The following is a 19,749-nucleotide window of genomic DNA, read 5'->3' as shown; positions in this document are numbered from 1 at the left end:
GGCCCGCACTTCCTGCGGGGGCGCGGGGCGAGGGCGGGCAGGTCAGAGGCGCCGCGGGTGGGCGCTGCGCGGGGGTCCGGCCCTGACCCTCCCCAACGGGCACCCAGGCTGGCGACACGGCGTCTGGGTCCAGGGTCTGACCCCGCAGGGCTGCGGGCTGCGGGCGGCGGGCGGCGGGCTGCGAGCCCCGCCCCTTATCCGCCTGGAGCCCCGGCAGGCTGCGCTGGGCTCGCAAGGCGCGAGAGTACAAAAACTTAGTGGGTGGGTCCCATCACTTGGAGCTGCGGGCCCTGGCGGTATTTCTCAACATCCCGCCTCCCATCATTGACACTTGAGCAGAGTCGGCCCTGCGCCTGGCCTATAGGAAGCGCTCAGGAACCGGCTCTACTCAGGCCCCGCCCCAGAGACTTGTTTCAGAGCCCTCTTGGCCCCTTTCTCTCTGCTGGGACCCCTTGGGAGGCCCCGCGATCCAGCCTTTGCTTTTTCTCCCTCTCCACCTCCTTCAGGGCCCCGTTATCTCTAATAAGCTCCAGTGGTTTTTCTGCCTCCCTGCCTGGTCCCCTTCCTGGTTTTCCAGACCCCTCCTCTATGCCCCAGGCTGCGCGCTGGTGCTGGGCACACAGTGAGCACAGAGAGGGGCCCGAGAGCGGGGGAACGGACTGGCAAATGTACATGTCAATAGAAAGTGCCACATGCTCCAACAGAGTTCAATCCCAGAAGGCTCCATGGAAGAGGTGACTTTCAAGTTGGCCCTGGGATCATGCAAATACAACAAGCTGGAGCGTGGGTGTGCGGGGGCTGGGGGCAGTGTTGGCAGGGAGAGGCAGGGACTAGGCAAGGCTGGTTCTCCATGCTGAGGTGCTTGTGCCAAGACGCAGCCTGAGGTAATGACTCTGTGTGGACATCCTGGCTTGGCCCACCTGTCCTCCCCTCCAGGAGGGCCCTCTCCTTCCTTTGTGCCTTCCAGCTCACTTTCACTGCCCACCTTCCCAGGCTTCTCCCAGCCAGGAATGGCCCCCACCACTGTCCAGAGCCCACCCTTTTTTCAAACCCAGGGGACTCTCCACTGGCCCCCTCCCGGACTCTCACGAGATCAGCTTTCTAGGTAGAGCTGGGTGGACAAGGTTCAGGTCGTGATGGATGATCCCCCTGGAGGCTGACTGACTACTCAGCCTGCTTCCTCATCTCTGAACTAGAGTCACCGGTGCCCCCTACCCAGCCTTGTGGGGGGATAACTGAGCAAACAATAATGGGGAGAGTCCCCACCTAGCACACAGGAAGTGTGCCGGAACTCGGCGGGACAAACAGCAGAAGCCACGCCCAGACCGGGGCGGAGATAACCCCCAGGTTCCACCAGACAGTTTGCCGGAGTTGTCGCTGAAGGCTGTGCAGGAGGAAGGGGTTACCCAATCTGGTGTGGCAGGGCCGGCCCCTGTTCCTGTGGTTTTGCTGCCTGGTGTTATTTGGATCAGCGCTCTGTGAAGCGGGCAGGTCTGCGATTACTGTCCCCGTTTGAAACTTGGGGAAACTGAGTCCCACAGAAATTGGCTTCAACCAGAGACTAGAAGGCTTCTAGATACTCGATCGCCTTCATCCTGCTCAGACCTCGGGGTGGGTGAGGATAAGGGTCGGAAGCAGGCGGGGAGAGGGCACAGTTCGCCGAGGGCTCGATGGCAGAAGAAGCGGGGCGCCCCCCCTCCGTCGGGTCACGTGACTCATCAGAGGCGGGTCACCACGTGGGCCGGGCTGGGCGGTGCAGCTCTGTGGCTCCACCAGGTCTGCCTCGGTCACGGGTCGCCCCTAAGGTGCTTGGCCACTCGCTCCCTCTGACCTCTCGATCCCTCCCGCAGTCGGTGGAGTCCGAACACAGTTCCCGGCGGCCCTTGCTGGGAAGAGGCGGGGGACAGGTGAGTCGCCGCCCGCCCCTGCTCTCCAGCGCCTCCCAGGTAAGCGGCCAGGATGTGGGACTCTGGTCGGGCGGGGCGGCAGCTCCGGGGCTTGGGGGTGGTCCCCGCCCCCTCCCAGCCCCATCCAGTTCCCCGGAGGCCACCAGCTCCACCCCCTCCAAGTTCCTTTGGGACTCTGGGACCACTGGGCACTGAGTTCCCTCCCGGGGTTCTTCTGGATCTCCCTAAGTTTGACAGTCTGGAGGGTCCCGCTGGGGGACTGGCTGATCCCACTGCACTCCAGCCCCTCCCCCCCACCCCCGCCCCTGCAGGTGCTTCGGGAGAGGGTGGCGGTGTTTGTTTCTCCGGAAGGGAAGGGGTAGAGGCCCCGTAGGTACCACTGGTCGAAAGTGGGGAAGTGGGAGACTGGCAGCTGAGGGATCCAGGGGCTCTCAGAGCTGCTGCTGCCACTGGGCTCAGAGGCTGGGCTGCCACTCTGCCTTGATGGTAGCTGCTCCCAGAGGACTCGCTTCCGGTTGGGGTGGAGTTTCTGGAAACTGGGCCCAGCCCTGCACCTCCCTACCCGGCTCAGGGCTCAGTAATGGTGCACCCCGGAAACTCCTGCCCAACTTGTCCCCACTTGGGCAAGGGTACCAGGGCCCTGGGTACCAGCCGGGCAGAAGTCCAAGGCAGTGCCCAGATGCCAGTGCCCAGCCCCCACGCAGCCTCTGAGCACCTGCTCCATCCACCCTGCTCCTCCCTCCTGGAGAAGGGGTGTGTGGGAGAGGCCTGTAGATCAGAACTTGGGAAGGTCTGTGTTTCCTAGAAGGAATTCTGCTCTAGACTGTGGGGGCACACCCTCAGCCCCAGCTCCAGCCACTTTTCCTTTCAGGCAGAGTCAAGAGTCCACCTCTGACCTCTGCTGGTTTCTCCACACTGTGCTCCTGTGGAAGGAAAGGGGAGGGGGCTTGGACTGTGTGGGGCCTGGGCTCTGAGACTGGACACCCCCAAGTGGGGGCACTCTCTGGGCACAGCCCTAGTGGGCTGGACACCCTGGCCTCGCCTGAGGAAGCCCCTTGAGCTGAGCCAACTTTCCTAAGTGCTGAGTTCCCTGGAGGTAAGGGTAGGGAGAGGGGCTGGGTGGGGATAGGGACAGGGCAGACCGAGGGCTGGGCCCAGTCTTGCTGGGGCAGAGTCCTGCAGGCGTTAGCCAGTGGCTGGGAGCCCGCTCCCCCCCGCCCTACTCCCACAGGGTGGAGAGCCTGGACAAGGCCACCCTGGTTCTGTTGTCCTGGGTGACGGCAGAGCCCGGACAAAGCTGGACAAAGGCTGCCTGTTTAAGGCCCAGCCCCCTCCCCAGCCAGCTGCCCAGGCCCGCCCAGAGGTGACGGAATGTAAGGAACTCTCTCAGGAGGGCTGTCGACCTTGATGTGCCCAGCTTGGCACAGAGTGACCGCTGTGGAGGGGGGACGCAGGGTGGGGTGCAGCTGAAGCCATGCTGTCTGCTGTTCTGTCCAGCGGTGGTGAGGGGTGAGGGCCACGGGCCCAGGTGGCTGGCTCCTGTGAGATTTCCGGCTGGAGGAAGTGCTGTGGGGTCGCGGGTGGGCACAGAAAAGGCCCCAGCTGTCCTGACCTTTCTCCCCAAGAGGGGGACTCCCCGGGTCAGACCTTAGGAATGGGGAACCGTATCCACAGGCCCCTACCCGCCCGTACTCTTGCAGGAATGGCGCCACTGAGGAAACCGGTGGGGAACTGCCCAGACTCCCCTCCCTTCCTTCCTCCCTAACCTCCCTCCTCCCCTCTGGTGGTGGACGAGTCTCCCTGCCAGTCCATTCTGGCCTGCGGTTTATCTCGGGTCACTCACTGGTGCTTCCCAGGTGGGGCTAGTGGTAAAGAACCCGCCTGCCAATGCAGGAGACCTGAGAGATGCAGGTTCAACCCCTGGGTTGGGAAGATCCTCTGGAGGAGGGCATGGTAACTCATTCCAGCATTCTTTGGCTTTCTCTGGTGGCTCAGATGGCAAAGAATCTGCCTGCAATGCTGGAGACTCAGATTTGATCCCTGGGTTGGGAAGGTCCCCTGGAGAAGGAAATGGCCACCTACCCCAGTATTCTTGCCTGGAGAATTCCATGGACAGAGGAGCCTGGTGGGCTACGGTCCATGGAGGTCACAAAGAGTAGGACACGACTGAGTGACTAACCAACACTGGACCATGTGTTTGGTGTTTGTCTGTGGATGGGGACAGGGTGGGGGCTCAGGCAGCCCAGACTGAGAGCGGCCCCTCCCATGGTCCCCAGGGAGTGGGTGGAGGGGCTGGGTGCCAGGCTCACTTGGCTGTAACACTTCCTGTCTCATCAGATGGGCAGCGGGAGGCTCTGGAGGCCGTGTCCAGGCTCTGAACTGCGCTAGGTCCGCGGACTGGCTGGCAGTGGGCTGCAGACATGTCCCAGTCGCCGGGCTTTGTCCTCAATGTCCTCGAGACCCCAGAGGACCCAGAGGGGTAGGTGCTCTGGGGTTGGGCTGGGGGCCGGGGTGTATCACCCCCAGGGAGAGGTGGGCTGGACCTCAGCCCTTTGGAGGGGGAAGGCTGCTGGGGCGAGGACTGGGTCAGCAGCAGCCTGACCTCCCCGCTACGTCCCCCGTTCTGGACCCAGCAGCCAAGAGCCCAGCCCCTATGATGAGAGCGAAGTGCATGACTCCTTCCACCAGCTCATCCAGGAGCAGAGCCGCTGGGTGGCCCAGGAGGGGCTGGAGCTGCAGCAGAGGCAGCCGGGGACTGGAGCCCTGGGGGCCTCAGGTAAGCCCACCTGGCCAGGTGTTGGGATGCGGTGGGCAGGGCACTGAGCCTCTCACCCTCTCAGGAAGCCCCTCCTAGCAGCCTGGGGAGGGGGCTGGGCCGGGGAGATCTCCAGCCAGCAGGATCTGGACAAGTCTTAACTTTGCTGGACAGGCAGTGACCACGAGGCCTTGCTGGGGCCCGAGGGTGCCCCCGTCTACAGCACAGCCACGCTCCGCATCTTGGCCAGCATGCCCAGTCGTACCATCGGTGAGCGGGGCCCTCTCACTTTGGACCCTGGGCCGGGCTGGGGTTACCAGCTAAAGATCTACAGATCCCAGAGCTGGGCCCCTTCAGCTCCCACCCCACCCTGTCTGCTGCCTGGAGGTCCAGCCCGGCCCCAGGCAGCCTCGCTGGGTTCTAAAAAATGACTCCGGAGTCATCATGAGGATAAAAATAGGCTCTTGGGAACCGGTGGAGCTTGAGGTCTCTTATGAAGGGACTTTCCTGGGTCCTGGGAAGCAGTGTGTGTGTGTGTGTGTGTGTGTTGGGGGGGGGGGTCCCTGCCTCCACGTGAGTGGGGCACATCCCTCCGCTGACCAGTGGCCTCCGCAGGCCGGAGCCGTGGGGCCATCATCTCCCAGTACTACAGCCGCACAGTGAAGCTGCGTCGCAGGGCCGGCCGGCCGCAGCTCAGGGACATGGGCCGCTCAGCCCGGCCCAGCCTCCGCCTTTACGACCTGGAGCTGGACTCTGCAGTCCTGGAGGAGGAGGGTGAGTGAGGGGGGCCGGGGCCTCGCTGGGGAGGCCATCTGCTGGCGGGGTGGGGGGCTGGGATGCAGCAGGTTGTCTGAAGGTCCCCTGAAGTGAGGTCCCTTTGCAGGAGTGCAGGAGGGTCTTGGTGTCCCGGTCACTGGGACAGAGAAGCGCGGGCCTGTGCGGCTGCACAGCGTTTGACTCAGGCAGCCAGGCACTCTACAATGTTTGTCGAGCATTTGTAGTGCCACAGACGCTGGTATTGGTTTTGGGATGTGATGGTGGTGAGCAAACCCATTCAGTCCTCGTGCAGTTTATCGTCTGATGAAACAGGAACCAAATAAACGGATAAAGTGAAAGAAAGTGAAAGTGAAGTCGCTCAGTCGTGTCCGACTCTTTGCGACCTCATGGATTGTAGCCTACCAGGTTCCTCCTTCCATGGGATTCTCCAGGCAAGAATACTGGAGTGGGTTGCCATTTCCTTCTCCAGGTGATCTTCCCGACCCAGGATAAGCGATGGTTAAAGCTCAGATTGAGATGAGATGAGATGAGATGGCTGGATGGTGTTGCTGATGTGATGGACATGAACATGGGCATATTTTGGGAGACAGTGAGGGACGGGGAGGCCTGGTGTGCTGTGGTCCATGGGGTCACAAAGAGTTGGACACAACCCGGCGACTGAACAACAACAACAAAGCTCAGATGAGGGCAGCTGAGGAAAGGTGCCTGGCAGGAGAGCGTTGCAGAACCCATCTAGCCTAGAGGAATCCAGGGAGGCTTCCTGGAGGAAGTGTAACTAGAGCTGATGGGGGCATGTGCAAAGGCCCTGGGGTGGGAGCCTCCTGGCTTCCCTGAGCATCTAGGAGGCTGGTGTGGAGGAGTTGGGGAACAAGAGAGAATAGCTGTAGGAAGGAGCAGGGCCCAGGGCACAGGTCAGTCTTCAACCAAGTGATCTCTGGCAGCAACACCCAGGGCCTTGGGCACTTCCTGAGGCCCTCCTGTGTTTCCCCTCCCTGTTTACCCAAGGCCCCCAGCTGGTGGGTGACGGAGCAGTGCAGGGTGATGTGAACTCTGGGGTCAGGGTGAACGTTCCAGTTTTATTGTGTGAACCAGGCCTGGTGTCTGCTCTCTGGTCATTTCTTATCTGGAAAGAGGAGTTAAAATCGCACCCCCTTTCCAGGGTGGGTGTGAGGATGAAAGGACAGAGGATGAGGGGTGGGCAGATCTCCAGACCCTGCCTTCCCCTACTGACCCCAGTGGGGCTCGGCATAGTGGGAAGCGATCGGGGGTGTGGGGGGGTACTGGGACCCTATTGCTGCTGAGCGGAGGGGGCATACGGGGCTCCGATGCGTGGGTGGATCAGAGCAAGATGCTTGAGGGGCCCCAGGAGGGGAGTTTGGGTCAAGGAGGATGGGGCACTGGGCTGGGCCTTGGAAGATGCTGGGAACTTGATTGTGTTCTGGGCTCCCGGGGGTGGGGGTGAGAGAGGGTGATGGCCAGCGGGCATGTGGGCCAGGCGGGCAGCGAGGGAGTCTGGGCCTGGCCAGGCGGCAGAGGCCTGGGTGGCAGGGGACGGCCACACGGCGGGAGGGAGGGCAGGGTGCCGCGGGAACCTCAGCTCACCCCCTTCCCCCTGCAGAGAAGCGGGGCCTCCTGGTGAAGGAGCTCCAGGGCCTGACGGCGGCCCAGCGGGACCACATGCTCCGGGGGATGCCCCTGAGCCTGGCCGAGAAACGCTGCCTGCGGTCAGTGCCCCTCTGCTTCGGGCAGCCCCCAGATGCCCCTCCTCGGCTGGGCAGGGCGGGGGGTGAGCCGGCTCCTGAGCCCGCGGTGGACGGTGGTCCCTGGGAGGGAGGGAGGGAGTGGACCGACCCCAGACGCTGCCTCTGCCCCCAGGGAGGAGAGCCGGCCCCCGAGGGGCAAGCACAGGGCCCAGGGGCGCCGCGGGCTCCTCTCCTGCTGTGACCAGCTCCGTGACAGCTGTGTCCTGGTAGGAGCATCTGGGCACCCGGGAGGGAGGGGGTGGGGTGGGGGCGATGGGGGGCCCTTTCTCCCTCCAAGTGATGCTCATGGGGTCATCTCCCCTCCAGCCTGGCTCTGGGCCAGGATTGACCCCCTCCCCGCCTCATGGTGCCCCTGCTCTCCGGGCCTGGACTGCGGTCTTGATAGGGGCCGGCTCCCCACCCCGCCCCGCCTGAGAGCCGTCCTGTCGCTGTCCCCACAGGCCTCGCACAACCTGGGGCTAGTGCTGCTCTCGGGGCTGCAGGCGCTGATGCCCTGGCGCTACGCCCTGAAGCGGATCGGGGGCCGGTTCGGCTCCAGCGTCCTCTCCTACTTCCTCTTCCTCAAGACTCTGCTGGCCTTCAATGCCCTGCTGCTGCTGCCGCTGCTGGCCTTCATCGTGGGCGTGCAGGCAGCCTTCCCGCCCGCGCCCGTGGGCTCGGTGCCTGGCTTCACGGGCCTGGAGCTCCTCACCGGTGGGGTGAGGCTTGGTGGGGGGAGGGGGCGGCGAGCAGGGGCACCCTCTCGTTACACCCCCACCCCATCCCCTGCTGTGGCTCTGGCTCCCCTCGCTTTCCTTGGGACCCTGGAAGCCCCAGGGTGGCCACGGTCCTTTGTTCACCTCCGTGTTCCCCTCACCCCCCCTGCTCTCCGGCCCTTCCCCTTCTGCCTTTCTCCTCTCCCTGCCTCCTGGGTGCCCTGCAAGCCTGAAGGTGGGTCAGCTGCCAGGAGGGGAGAGTCCCTGATCCTACCGGGCGTTTCCTCCGCAGGGCCGCTTCACTCACAGCGTCATGTACTATGGCTACTACAGTAACGCCACGTTGAACCAGCCATGTGCCTCCCCACTGAATGGCAGCCAGTGTACTCCTGAGGCGGGCAGCCTGCCCTACAACATGCCCCTGGCCTACCTCTTCACCCTGGGGGCAGCTTTCTTTATCACCTGCATCACTCTGGTGTACAGGTAATAGCTCTCTGCTGTGTGACCCCGGCTCTGAGCATCACTGACCTACCCATGCATCCCTCTATTCATCCATCTGTCTACCTGTCTATCCATCATCACTCCATCCATTCATTCATCTGTCCATCCATTAATCCATCTGACTACCCATCCACTCATCATCTCTTCATCCATCCAGCCACCCATCCAGTCATCCATCTAGCTACCCACCCATCCATTTTCCCATCCATCCATCCATCCAAAGATTGAAGGCAGAAGGAGAAGGGGGCGACAGAGGATGAGATGGTTGGATGGTATCATCGACTCAAGGGACATGAGTTTGAGCAAACTCTGGGAGATAGTGAAGGACTGGGAAGCCTGGCTTGTTGCAGTCCACCATGGGGTCACAAAGTCGGACACAACCGAGTGACTGAACAACAATCCATCCAAATCACTTTATCCATCCATCTATCAACCATGCCTCCATAGATCCTTCCTTCTGTCCACACTCATCCACGCACCCATCTGCTGCATACACATTTGCTGTGCTCTGCTCAGGGCAGTAAGATAAATGAGCTTGGTGCACATCCTTGAGACATTTGCTGTGTACAGGAGAAGACAGGCCAGTGAAGAGGCTGGGAGACTGTTAAGTTGCTCAGGTGCTATGGAGCTTGGGAGAGGGAGTCAGACCGGCTTCCCAGGGGGGTGGCCCTTGTGCCACAGAGGAAGGTTAAATAAGGGCGGCTAGGGAAAGACAGAGGAAGGTGTTCAGGTTATCGGGAGAGGCAGTGCAAAGGTCCTGAGGTAAGCCAGAAGCTTCTATAGCCACGTCTAGGTGGGAGGCAGCTGGCCATGGTGGTGGGGCGTGGAGCTGACCCTATTTGTAGCCCTTTGTGGCTGCTGGGCATCCTGCTGGACAGGGCTGACCGAGGGTGGCCGGTGGTCCACCCCAGGAGGCTGAGAGCTCCGGGCTAGAGGTGGGGCAGGGAGAGTGGCCGGAGGCCCTGCAGTGCTGGGCGGGGGGTGGGAGGGGCCCCTCTGAGTGCACTTTGTTAGATCTGTTTCTCCCCGACCTCTTCGCCTTCTGCCCCATCTCACCCCTGCCTGGCTCTGCTTCCCCCAGCATGTCCCGCTCTTTCGGGGAGAGCTACCGGGTGGGCAGCACCTCGGGGGTCCACGCCATCACCGTTTTCTGTTCCTGGGACTACAAAGTGACCCAGAGATGGGCCACCCGGCTCCAGCACGACAACATCCGAACCCAGCTGAAGGTGAGCTGGGGGCTCACGGTCCCCCGCCCCCATGTCCAGGGGATCACTAGTCGGGGCCCTGCAGTGGGCCTTCGAGAAGGACTTCCTCTTCTCGAAGGCCCTGTGTCCTCCGGCCCTGGCAGGAAGAGGCCTCCACGGTGCCAGCTGGCCCGCACTCCCAGCCCCCACAGTAGCCCTGGGGTACAAGTGAGATCAGTGAGGTCTCAGTCCCTTGCCCACAGTCTCCGGCTAGAGGGTGACTGAGCTGGGGCTCCTGGAAGGTTGCTGCCTGCCAGGGGTTCCCTGCTGCGGGATTCGAGTCAGGGGCGCTCACAGTTTTGACCCAGCTGTCGGGCCCTAGGGAAGGGTCTCGTGGCTCCTACTCGGTGAGGGAACAGCTGTCTGCAGGCAGCACGGCTCAGGAGGTGGGTGGGGGGCAGGCCACATCCCTGGAAACGGGGCCTCAGACGGGGGAGCCACAGGCCGTGGTCCCGGGGTGGGCGGGAGGTGAGCCCTGGCCCCACCCCCACCCCAAGCCTCCCCGTGTGTCTGCTCCGTGCCTCCCCCGGGTGTGGTGCGCGCGTGTTCAGGTCCCCGCGTGTCTGTGCCCGGGGTGACGGGCTCGCTGTCGCCTGCAGGAGCTGCTGGCTGAATGGCAGTCGCGCCAGCGCCCCCGCAGCGCGTGCGGGCGGCTGCGGCGGGTGGCTGTGCTGGGGCTCGTGTGGCTGCTGTGTCTGAGCACCACGCTGGGCTGCACCCTGGCCGTCTACACCTTCTCGGAGCTCATGATTGAGGTGCGGAGAGGGCACAGGCAGCCCCCGAGGAGGCCCAGGCCTCCTGCTTTATTAGATGGGACCTCTGCCCCCCCACACCCTCTGCCCCGGGCTCTGTGCTCATTCTTGTTCTGTCTGACGCTGTTATAACGTCCTTTTGTTTTCTTGTCTTTTGGTTTCTCTTTTCACTTTTTTTTCTGACACCTGTGTTCCATCCTCCCTTCTCCGCCTCCCGCCCCCCTTCCTGTGCGGTTTGAACACAAGGGGCCTGGGGTGGGGGAGGTGTGCCTGCCATATCCACCCGCTCCGTCCCCCCCAGGACCCCTCCCTGTGGCCCCTTCTCCCCCTACCCTCGGGCCCGGCAGTGGACCTGACCTTGTCCTTCGGGCACCTCCGGGGACTGCTGCCCCTCTCCCTGCTCCCGCAGAGTCCAGTGTCCGCCGAGCGGGAGGTGGTCTTGCTGCTTCTGCCCCTGGTGGTCTGCCTCCTCAACCTGGGGGTCCCCTATCTGTTCCGCATCCTGGCCGCCCTGGAGCGGCACGAGTCCCCGGTCCTGGAGGTGTACGTGGCCATCTGCAGGTGCGTGGCCAGGTGGGCCAGCTTCGGGCTTTCTGGGGCGGGACCTCTGTCTCCCAGGCACCCCGCCCTCAGCCCATGCACCCACCCTTTTCCACAGGAACCTCATCCTCAAGATGGTCACCCTGGGGATTCTTTGCTACCACTGGCTGGGCCGCAGGGTGGGCACCCTGAAGGACCAGGTGAGGGCGGGCCGGGCAGTGCTGGTGGGGGCCTGGGGCTCCCTGGGCCCCTCACAGCAGCCAGCCCTCCCCTGACCTTACCTGGCTCTGTCCGCAAGCGTCCTGGGGGCCCCCGGGTGGCAGGGGAGGGTGGGGGCTGAGGCTGCGTCTGTTTCAGTGCTGGGAGAACTTTGTGGGCCAGGAGCTGTACCGGGTCATGGTGATGGACTTCATCTTCACGCTGCTGGACACGCTTCTGGGGGAGCTGGTGTGGAGGTGAGGCCCCCGGGCTGGATCCCCGCACCTGGGCGTCCCCTGCAGAAGGGCTCCTAGCGTCCTCCTCTGCGTGCGTGGTGGAGGTGGGGGTCACCTGGCTGGCCCTCAGGCCTCTGAAAATAAGGACCTGACCCCAGATTGGGACCATAAATTTCCACCCACGACAGCTCTTCTGTAAAATATCGTTAAACTGAGAAAAACCCTGAGAAAACAGGACGTGGCATATTTTTAGATCGGAAAGGAAAACAGGTTTCAAAATGATGCATGTGGTCTAATCCGTCAGGGGAAAAAAGGGTTGGGAGGAAGCACAGAAAGTGGAAGAACGTGTTCAGCTGTCCTGGCTGTGGGTGCAAGCATGGCAGGTGTTATTTCCTTCTTTTTTGTGTTTTCTTTGAGAACATGGGAATTTAAAAATAGTAAGATTTTTACTTAAAATTTTTTCAAGATTTATTTTTATTTTTGGCCACGCCTCGTGGCATGCAGAACTTCCCCGACCAGGGATCGAACCCCTGCCCCCTGCAGTGGAAGCGTGGAGTCTTAACTGCTGGACCACCAGGGAGGCCTCAATAATAATAATATTGTTTTTAAGAAACTTCTGTTTCTTGGCCGTGCTGGGTCTTCGTTGCGGTGTGCAGGCTTCTTGCTGTAGTGGCTTCTTTGGCTGTGGAACACAGACTCGAGGGTGTGGGTTCAGTAGCCGTGGCTCCCAGGCTCTAGAGCACAGGCTCAGTAGTTGTGGTGCACGGGTTTAGTTGCTTCATGGCATGTGGGATCTTCCGGGACCAGGAATCGAACCCATGTCTCCTGCCTTGGCAGGTGGATTCTTTACCACTGAGCCACCAAGAGGGATACCATCTCTGATAACTCAGCTGGTAAAGAATGAACTTGGAATGCAGGAGACCCCGGTTTAATTCCTGGGTCGGGAAGATCTGCTGGAGAAGAGATAGACTACCCGCTCCAGTATTCTGGCCTGGAGAATTCCATGGACTGTATAGTCCATGGGGTCACAAAGAGTTGGACATGACTGAGTGATTTTCACTTCACTTTCACCAGGGAGGGAGTGAAAGTTGCTCAGTCGTGTCTGACTCTTTGCAACTCCATGAACTGCAGCCTGCCAGGCTTCTCTGTCCATGGAATTTTCCAGGCAAGAATACTGAAGCAGGTTGCCATTCCCTTCTCCAGGGGAACTTCTTGACCCAGGGATTGAACCCGGGTGTCCTGCATTGCAGGCAGATTCTTTTCCATCTGAGCCACCAGGGAATAAGATTTTTAAAAAGCAGTAACACCTTTGATGCCAATGTGCATATTTGCACTGGGGTGTATCGCACATGGTTAGAAAATGGACAGAGATGAAGTCAGCTGCAGTGCAAGACCCCTCCATGTGGGACCACAGTCCGCCGTCTCCCCTCGACGTCGCTGGGCACTGGGAGGGGCGGGCTGGCTCGTCAGCTTGCTTTGTGGGTCGGGGTGGGTCTCAGGGTCCCTCAGGCTGGTCTTGGGGATCGGTTCTCCTTCATGACCCCAGGGCTCTTCTGCCCCAGACTTTTTTCCGAGAAGCGGCTTAAGAGGAAGGGGAAGCCTGAGTTCGACATTGCAGGAAACGTTCTGGAGTTGATTTACGGGCAGACCCTGACCTGGTGAGCATCTCTCTTGTGTGTCCCACTGCCCAGCCCCCGGGGAGGCTGACCCCTTCCCCCTCGGGGCCCTGGCAAGGCCCAGTCCTGGGATTCTGGAGTGACCTGACCTCTCATCCCCTAATGGACCCAGGCTCCACTCCCCTTGCTGGGCTTTCCTCGAGGTCTGACCCCGAGCCAGGCGTAGGGGGAACAGTTCTGGGCCTGGGGAGCAGCGCGGGGGTCAGGGCCCCAGCCCCTGGACTGCAGCCCTCTCCTCTCCACACCCTCCTCAGGCTGGGGGTCCTCTTCTCCCCGCTCCTGCCTGCCATGCAGATCATCAAACTGCTGCTCCTCTTCTATATCAAGAAGGTAAAGGTGCCGCTGGGTCCTGGGGGCGGGGGTGCGGTGGGCCTGGAGAGCTTGTGCAGCCAGGGTGTCCACTGGGCCAGCAGACCTGGAGTCCTGGGACATTAGAACCCTTCCCTAGCCTGAGTGGAATGCGGCTGGCAGCCCAGGGCCACTCTCTGGGGTCAGTTGCTCAGGCCCCAGCTGATTCCCAGTCCTGAATCTCTGCCTTTGGCAGGCTGGGCAGCATCCTGTTAGGGTCTGTGGTCATCGCCACGTGCCCATGTATACAGGTCAGGGCTTCGAGCCAGGGGACTCAGAGGTGCTCAGAACCAGCGCCTCCTTTCCTCTGCTCCCCGTGTTTCCTCATCTGTACACAGTGGATATGGGCTTCCTGGGTGACTCAGTGGTAAAGAATCCACCTGCTGAGCGGGAGACATGGGTTCAATTCCTGGGTTGGGAACCCACTCCAGTATCCTTACCTGGGAGATCCCATGGACAGAGGAGACTGGCAGGCTACAGTCCGTAGGGTCACAAAGAGTCTGATGTGGCTTAGTGGCTAAACAATAAAACAAGAAAAAGAACCCTTGGATGGTGCCCTAGGGGCGCACTGCTGGAGACGTTTATAAAGCACAGGGCAGGGTGTCTGGCCCACTGGAGACCTTCAGTCAGTGGAGGTGGCTGTTAGTATCATCCCTCTCACTTACAAGTGAGCTGGCCAAGCATCCCCCCATGTCCCCCGGTCTCCTCTCTGCAGATGAGGAGGTGGCCCCGCTGGCCCTGCCCAGCCTGCGGGCTTAGATTCCGAGCGCCTGCCTCTCTGTCGGGCTGTCCTGAGGTCTTGGCTCAGGCCCCCCTGGAAGCGCAGCACCCTCTCAGCTTCGGCCCTGTTCGCTCTGGGAGGCCCCACCAGGCCTGGGAGTGGGGTGGTGGACGGCGGGGTGGTGGTGGCCAAATGCAGCCTTTGTCCCCAGGCCAGCTTGATGGCCAACTGCCAGGCGCCCCGCAGGCCCTGGAAGGCGTCCCACATGAGCACCGTCTTCGTCTCCCTGCTCTGCTTCCCCTCCTTCCTGGGCGCTGCGGTTTTCCTCTGCTACGCCGTCTGGCAGTGAGTGGGCGCCCGGCCTCCCGGGTGGGGGGCGTGGGGAGGGCCGCCTGGCCGGGCTGTGTTCGGGTGGTGTGGAGCGGCCCTTTGCCAGGCTCAGGGGTCACGCCGCCCGCCCTCTGCCTCCAGGGTGAAGCCCTCGAGCACCTGCGGCCCCTTCCGGACCCTGGACACCATGTATGAGGCTGGGAAGGTGTGGGTGCGCCGCCTGGAGAAGGCGGGCCCCCGCGTCTCCTGGCTGCCCTGGGTCCACCGCTACCTCGTGGAAGATACCTTCCCCATCTACCTGGTGTCGGCCCTGCTGCTGTGAGTGAGGCGCAGGCCCGGGCCGGGGTCCCTGGCTTCCCCCTCCCCCAGGCTCCTCCTGTGAGGGGCCCAGCCTAACCGCCCCTCTCCCGCAGGGCTGTGATCTACCTTAACATCCAGGTGGTGAAGGGCCAGCGGAAAGTCATCTGCCTCCTCAAGGAGCAAATCAGCAATGTGAGTGCCCCTCTGAGCCCCCCACCCAGGGTCCCTCCAGGCTTCCCGCCTCCCCCAGATCTGGACTGTGAAAGGCATTGTTTGCTAATCGAATTATATCAGTTGAGATGCATAGTTCCTATTCATCAGAGTTGTAGACGCGAGACGGCCAGGCTGCCCATCTGCAAAGACCCCGCTGGGACGAGGGCTCCAGAGGTGCTTCTCCGACGACCACTCCCTCCCAACCCCAGTCCCCCAGAGGTCGCCCAGCCCTGCCCCATGGGCTGTCCCTCCCTCCCCCCTGCTCTGTACCTCCCATCACCTTTGGGGCAAGTCACTGCCCCAATAGTTAGGGTCACTCAGGCTGGCGTTTCCCTGGACGGCAGTGGCCTTTCACCTGGTCCTTACCCTGCCCAGGTCTGGGCTGGCTGCTCAGGAGCACGTGTCAGTGAGAGCAGGTCTCCCTGAATACTCAGTGGCCTCTGACCTCGTCCCCAGGGCCCTGAGCTTGCCCCCAGGACCCCGGCATCACTCTCCCCACTGCTATTTTTCTCCTTTTCTCCCTTTCCTTCCGGTTTCTCACTTGTGTACTCAATGCTTGAGCCCACATTGGGGCCAGCTGCTGCCTGTGTCCCCCAGGCAACCACATCAGGGCTGGTGGCTCCCTGCCACCCCGCATTAGAAATGACCTGAGGGTCCGCTGCCAGGGGTCAGCCAAGGCAGGATGAGGCTGGGCTGCAGCTCGTGTGACCCTGCTGCTGGCTGGTTGGTGCAGAGGCTCAGAGTCAGGTCTTTCCCAGTGGGAGGATCCCCTGGGGACCGCTCCCACTTTTTATTGTGTTGTAAGCGTGCTGCGATTCGTGGGGTCGCAAAGAGCCGGACACGACTGAGCGACTGAACTGAACTGAACTGAAGCAATGCAATGCTTTCACAAATAGCAGGCAGGGCTCAGGCTGGGCAGTTTGGCTGAGGGGGTCGCCTGGCCCCAGCTGTTGGAAATGGGTTTTTCCCAACTGGCTCGTGCTCTGCTGGGTAGATCTTCGGGACCTGAGGTGCCCGGCGGGGCCAGGGTGGGGGCTGGGCTGGCAGGATGCACAGGGGCATTGAGAGGGGAACCCCTGGTTCACCTCGTTCCGCCTGCCATTCCTCTAGAAACTTAAGGACAGTTCCCCAGGCAGCCCTCGTGGTAGGCAGTGTCTCCCCCCAAGGCCGAGCCCGGGCCCGGTTCTGAGTCTGGGGCTGCTGGTCTGAGCTCCTCCAGTACTTGCAGCATCTTTTCCTGGGACTGAGCAGGCGGCTTACTCAGGTGCACAGCCCTCTGTACCCACCAACTCGATGGAGAGAAAGTGGGGATGGCCCACCTTGTAGGTGTGTCTCAGTGTCTTCCTGGGTGAGCCAGGGTCTCCGGTGCCCAGGACACAGTTGAACAGAATTGCTGTTTTCTCTTTGTGAAGGCTCCCTGCAAGAAACCCAGTCTGACCCCAGAGTCTGATGGGCCCTGAAGTCTGCCAGGTGTTTAACCGGGTCCTTGACTTAAACTTTTATGCACTTTTCACAGTCATTTGTCGAAAGAGCCCTGGGTTGGCTGATTTGTTGTTGTTGTTCAGTCGCTAAGTCACGTCCAACCCTTTGTGACCCCATGGACTGCAGCACGCTAAGCTCCCTGTCCTTCACCATCTCCCAGAGTTTGCTCAAACTCATGTCCGTTGAGTCGGTGAGGCCATCCAACCATCTCATCCTCTGTCACCTTCTTCTCCTTCTGCCCTCAATCTTGCCCATTATCATCAGGGTCTTTTCCAATGAGTTGGCTCTTCGCATCCGGTGGCCAAAGTATTATCTGATTCCTGCCCCAAAGATGTCCTTATCCTAATCCCAGAAGCTGTGAATAAGCCATGTCACCTGGCATTGGAGTTGGGAGTGGGGTCAGGATTACAGATAGAATTATAGTTGCTAATCAGCTGACCTGGAGGTGGGGAAGATTGTCCTGGATCATTTGGGTGGGCATGATGTCGTGGTAAAGCCCTTAGAAAAGGAAGTGGGAGAGTCACCATCAGAGAAAAGGGTGTGAGAAAGACTTGACTGGATGCTGGTGGCTCTGCAGATGGAAGGAGGCTGTGAGCCCAGGGATGTGGGCAGACTCAGAAGCTGAAGAAGGCGAGGACAGATTCTCTCCGGAGGCTTCAGAAGGAACCAGCCCTCCTCACTCCTTGATTTTAGCCCAGCGAGACCACTGTGGACTTTCAAAAAATTTTGTTTCTTTATTTCTGGCTGTGCTGGGTCTTCATTGCTGCGTGGGCTTTTCTCTAGTTGCAGTGTGCGAGCTTCTCATTGTGGTGGCTTCTCTTGTGGAGCACGGGCTCTAGGGTATTCGGGCTTCATTTCGGTGCATGGGCTCGGTAGTTGCAGTTCTTGGGCTTTAGAGTGCAGGTTCAATAGTTGTGGTGCACAGGCTTAGTTGCTCTGTGACATGTGAGGGCTTCCCTGAACTTGTGTCTCCTGCATTGGCAGACGGATTCTTTACCACTGAGCCACAGGGAAGCCCTATTGTAGACTTCTGATCTCTAGAACTGAAAGGTGTTGAATTTGTGTTGCTTTAAGCCACTAAGTTTCTGTAATCGATTAGGACAAGAGAAAACCAGTGCAACCCCTATGACACAGGCACACATTGACCGAGGTCAGAGAGGAGGTAATTTCCCCAGGGCAGACTTACTAAGTGGCAGGACTGGTTACACATTGAGTCAGGCTGAGTTGGCAGCCCTCACTTTGTGACTGAGCACATTTCCCTTTTCACCTTGGCCACTAGGAAGCTTAGGTGTATATATGTGCCCACTGTAGGGCCCTTGGTTTTCCCTCATTCTTGCTTGGTACCTCTGTCTCCTTTCTTTAAACTTTTCATGGTCGTGGTGTCAAATCTTTGAGAGCCCCCCGCCCCCGAGTGCCAACTGGAGTAGGCCGCTTCTGGATGGACATGCAGTGGACAGCTGCTCTCTGTGTTCTGGTGTTTCTAGGAGGGAGAGGACAAAATCTTCTTGATCAACAAGCTTCAGCGTGTCTACGAGAGAAAGGAGAGGAGCAGGTGAGGGGCCTGGGAGGGGAGTGTGCAGGGTTGGGGAGCAGGGACTAGACAGGCTCCTTCCCTGCCGGGGTCGGGAGTTGGGAGTGGCTGCTAGCCTCCCTGCTGCTGCTGCTGCTGCTAAGTCACTTCAGTCGTGTCCCACTCTGTGTGACCCCATAGATGGCAGCCCACCAGGCTCCTCTGTCCATGGGATTCTCCAGGCAAGAACACTGGAGTGGGTTGCCATTTCCTTCTCCGATGCATGAAAGTGAAAAGTGAAAATGAAGTTGCTCAGTCATGTCTGACTCTTTGTGACCCCATGGACTGTAGCCTACCAGGCTCCTCCATCCATGGGATTTTCCAGGCAAGAGTACTGGAGTGGGGTGCCATTGCCTTCTCTGGCTGGCCTCCCTGGTGGCCCTTAACTACTTGGGACTCCCCTGCCCCCTCCCCCCACCTTTTCTGCTCAGGTGTGAGGGGCATTTGGGGCAGGAGGAAAACTTAAGTTTGGTGAGAAAGGAAAAAAGGAAGTGAACTGTGTGCAGGGGGCGGGGTTGAGCTGGGGTCTCTCATGCCCTTTTGCTCCTCCTCTCTGCGTCCCCTGTCTTGATGAGTCAGGGGGTTGGTCTAGCTGGCCTTATCCTCAAGCCCCCACCCCTTCCACCCCATGGGGTGAACATCCTGCGGCACAGATGCTGCTGTGTCAGGGGGGCAGGGCCTGCTCCCTTGGCCCCACGGCTCACCCTGCACTTGTTAACTGTGCTTAAGTCCGGGGATGGGGAGATGCACTCAGACATCTTCCTGCTGCCTGGACAGACAGACACACTCAGGGATGCATACACCCTCTTCCTCAGCCCCCGCCCAGCCAGGGGGGCTGGCTGAGGTCTGCAGGTGGAAGCCCTTGGGGCTCCCCCTTCCCACCCCGGGCAGCAGGAGTCCCTCCCACCCCAGAATGAGCCATCTAATAAAACATCCTCCCCACACCCCAGCCAGGAGGAGGGCATGGCAGCCCATTCCAGTGTCCTTGGCTGGAGAATCCCATGGACAGAGGAGCCTGGCGGGCCACAGTCCCTGGGGTCGCAGAGTCGGACATGACTGAAGTGACTGAGCACGCGTGCGCGCCCCCGGCCAGGCATCAGTGGTGAATCCTGGCCTCGTCCCACGCTTTCCCCTTCTCTCCAGGGGTCTGGAAGCAGCTCCTGAGGAAGCTGCTAGGCATCCTCTGGCCTTGGAGGGGGTGACTGGTGTGCACTGCTTGAGGCCAGGGGCCCCTCGCTGACTTCCCTTTCTGGCAGGGTTGGTAGAACCGAGGAGGCTGTGACACCCCCAGCCCTGTCCACAGACGACTGGGGCGCCCAGTAGGACAGCGCCGGGCTGGCAGCCTGGGACCTGTCACCCTGGTTCCTGCAGCCCTGCAGACAGATGCTGCCTGGAAACAACCCCGCTGGGACACGATTGGGGGTGGGGGGCAGGGGGCGGGACTCTGCAGCCCACCTGAGGCTGGAGCATCCCCTGTGAACCCTGCCCGGCACTCTTATTTATTCTGATTAAATATGTTTTGCAAAATGGGCTCGTCTCGTGGGAGTCTGTGCTTGTACCCAGGCCTGTCCAGGTGTGCACAGGTATGGCCGTGCCCCCGGGGCCTGCAGCCTGCCTTCTGCTGCCTCCAGTTTCTCCCTTCAAGGTTGTCTTCCTGGCCAGGCCGGGGCCCTGTGGCCTCCCCTAGTGCTGGGCTCCAGATGGAACAGACTGTCGGGCTTCAGGGCTGAGCACAGGGTGC

General features: G+C 60.8%; 1 protein-coding gene across 15 annotated transcripts; it reads left to right on the top strand.

Annotated features, from left to right (window-relative positions):
• Positions 1–1,364: 1,364 nt before the first annotated feature.
• Positions 1,365–19,535, top strand: TMC6 (transmembrane channel like 6). Of its 15 annotated transcripts, none has more exons than XM_081575659.1 (22): positions 1,365–1,491; positions 1,851–1,907; positions 4,245–4,386; positions 4,544–4,683; positions 4,837–4,932; positions 5,278–5,436; positions 7,058–7,163; positions 7,315–7,408; positions 7,643–7,900; positions 8,190–8,380; positions 9,480–9,624; positions 10,242–10,397; positions 10,804–10,955; positions 11,053–11,134; positions 11,292–11,389; positions 12,931–13,026; positions 13,299–13,374; positions 14,325–14,458; positions 14,585–14,761; positions 14,857–14,935; positions 17,923–17,990; positions 19,265–19,535. In XM_081575659.1, exons 3-22 carry the CDS (start codon positions 4,328–4,330, stop codon positions 19,329–19,331), a joined length of 2,433 nt encoding a protein of 810 aa, XP_081431785.1. In that variant the 5' UTR covers positions 1,365–1,491; positions 1,851–1,907; positions 4,245–4,327; the 3' UTR covers positions 19,332–19,535. The 15 variants fall into 15 exon arrangements, with proteins under 15 accessions (XP_081431785.1, XP_081431779.1, XP_081431780.1 ...); XM_081575653.1 differs by having other exon boundaries at positions 4,541–4,683; XM_081575654.1 differs by having other exon boundaries at positions 1,851–1,946.
• The last annotated feature ends 214 nt before the right edge of the window (positions 19,536–19,749 follow it).

The sequence above is a fragment of the Giraffa tippelskirchi genome, chromosome 3 (assembly GCF_054371585.1).
Source record: "Giraffa tippelskirchi isolate mGirTip1 chromosome 3, T2T-mGirTip1v1.2.pri, whole genome shotgun sequence".
Lineage (NCBI taxonomy): Eukaryota > Metazoa > Chordata > Mammalia > Artiodactyla > Giraffidae > Giraffa > Giraffa tippelskirchi.
This window is presented reverse-complemented; position numbering and strand designations above follow the sequence as displayed.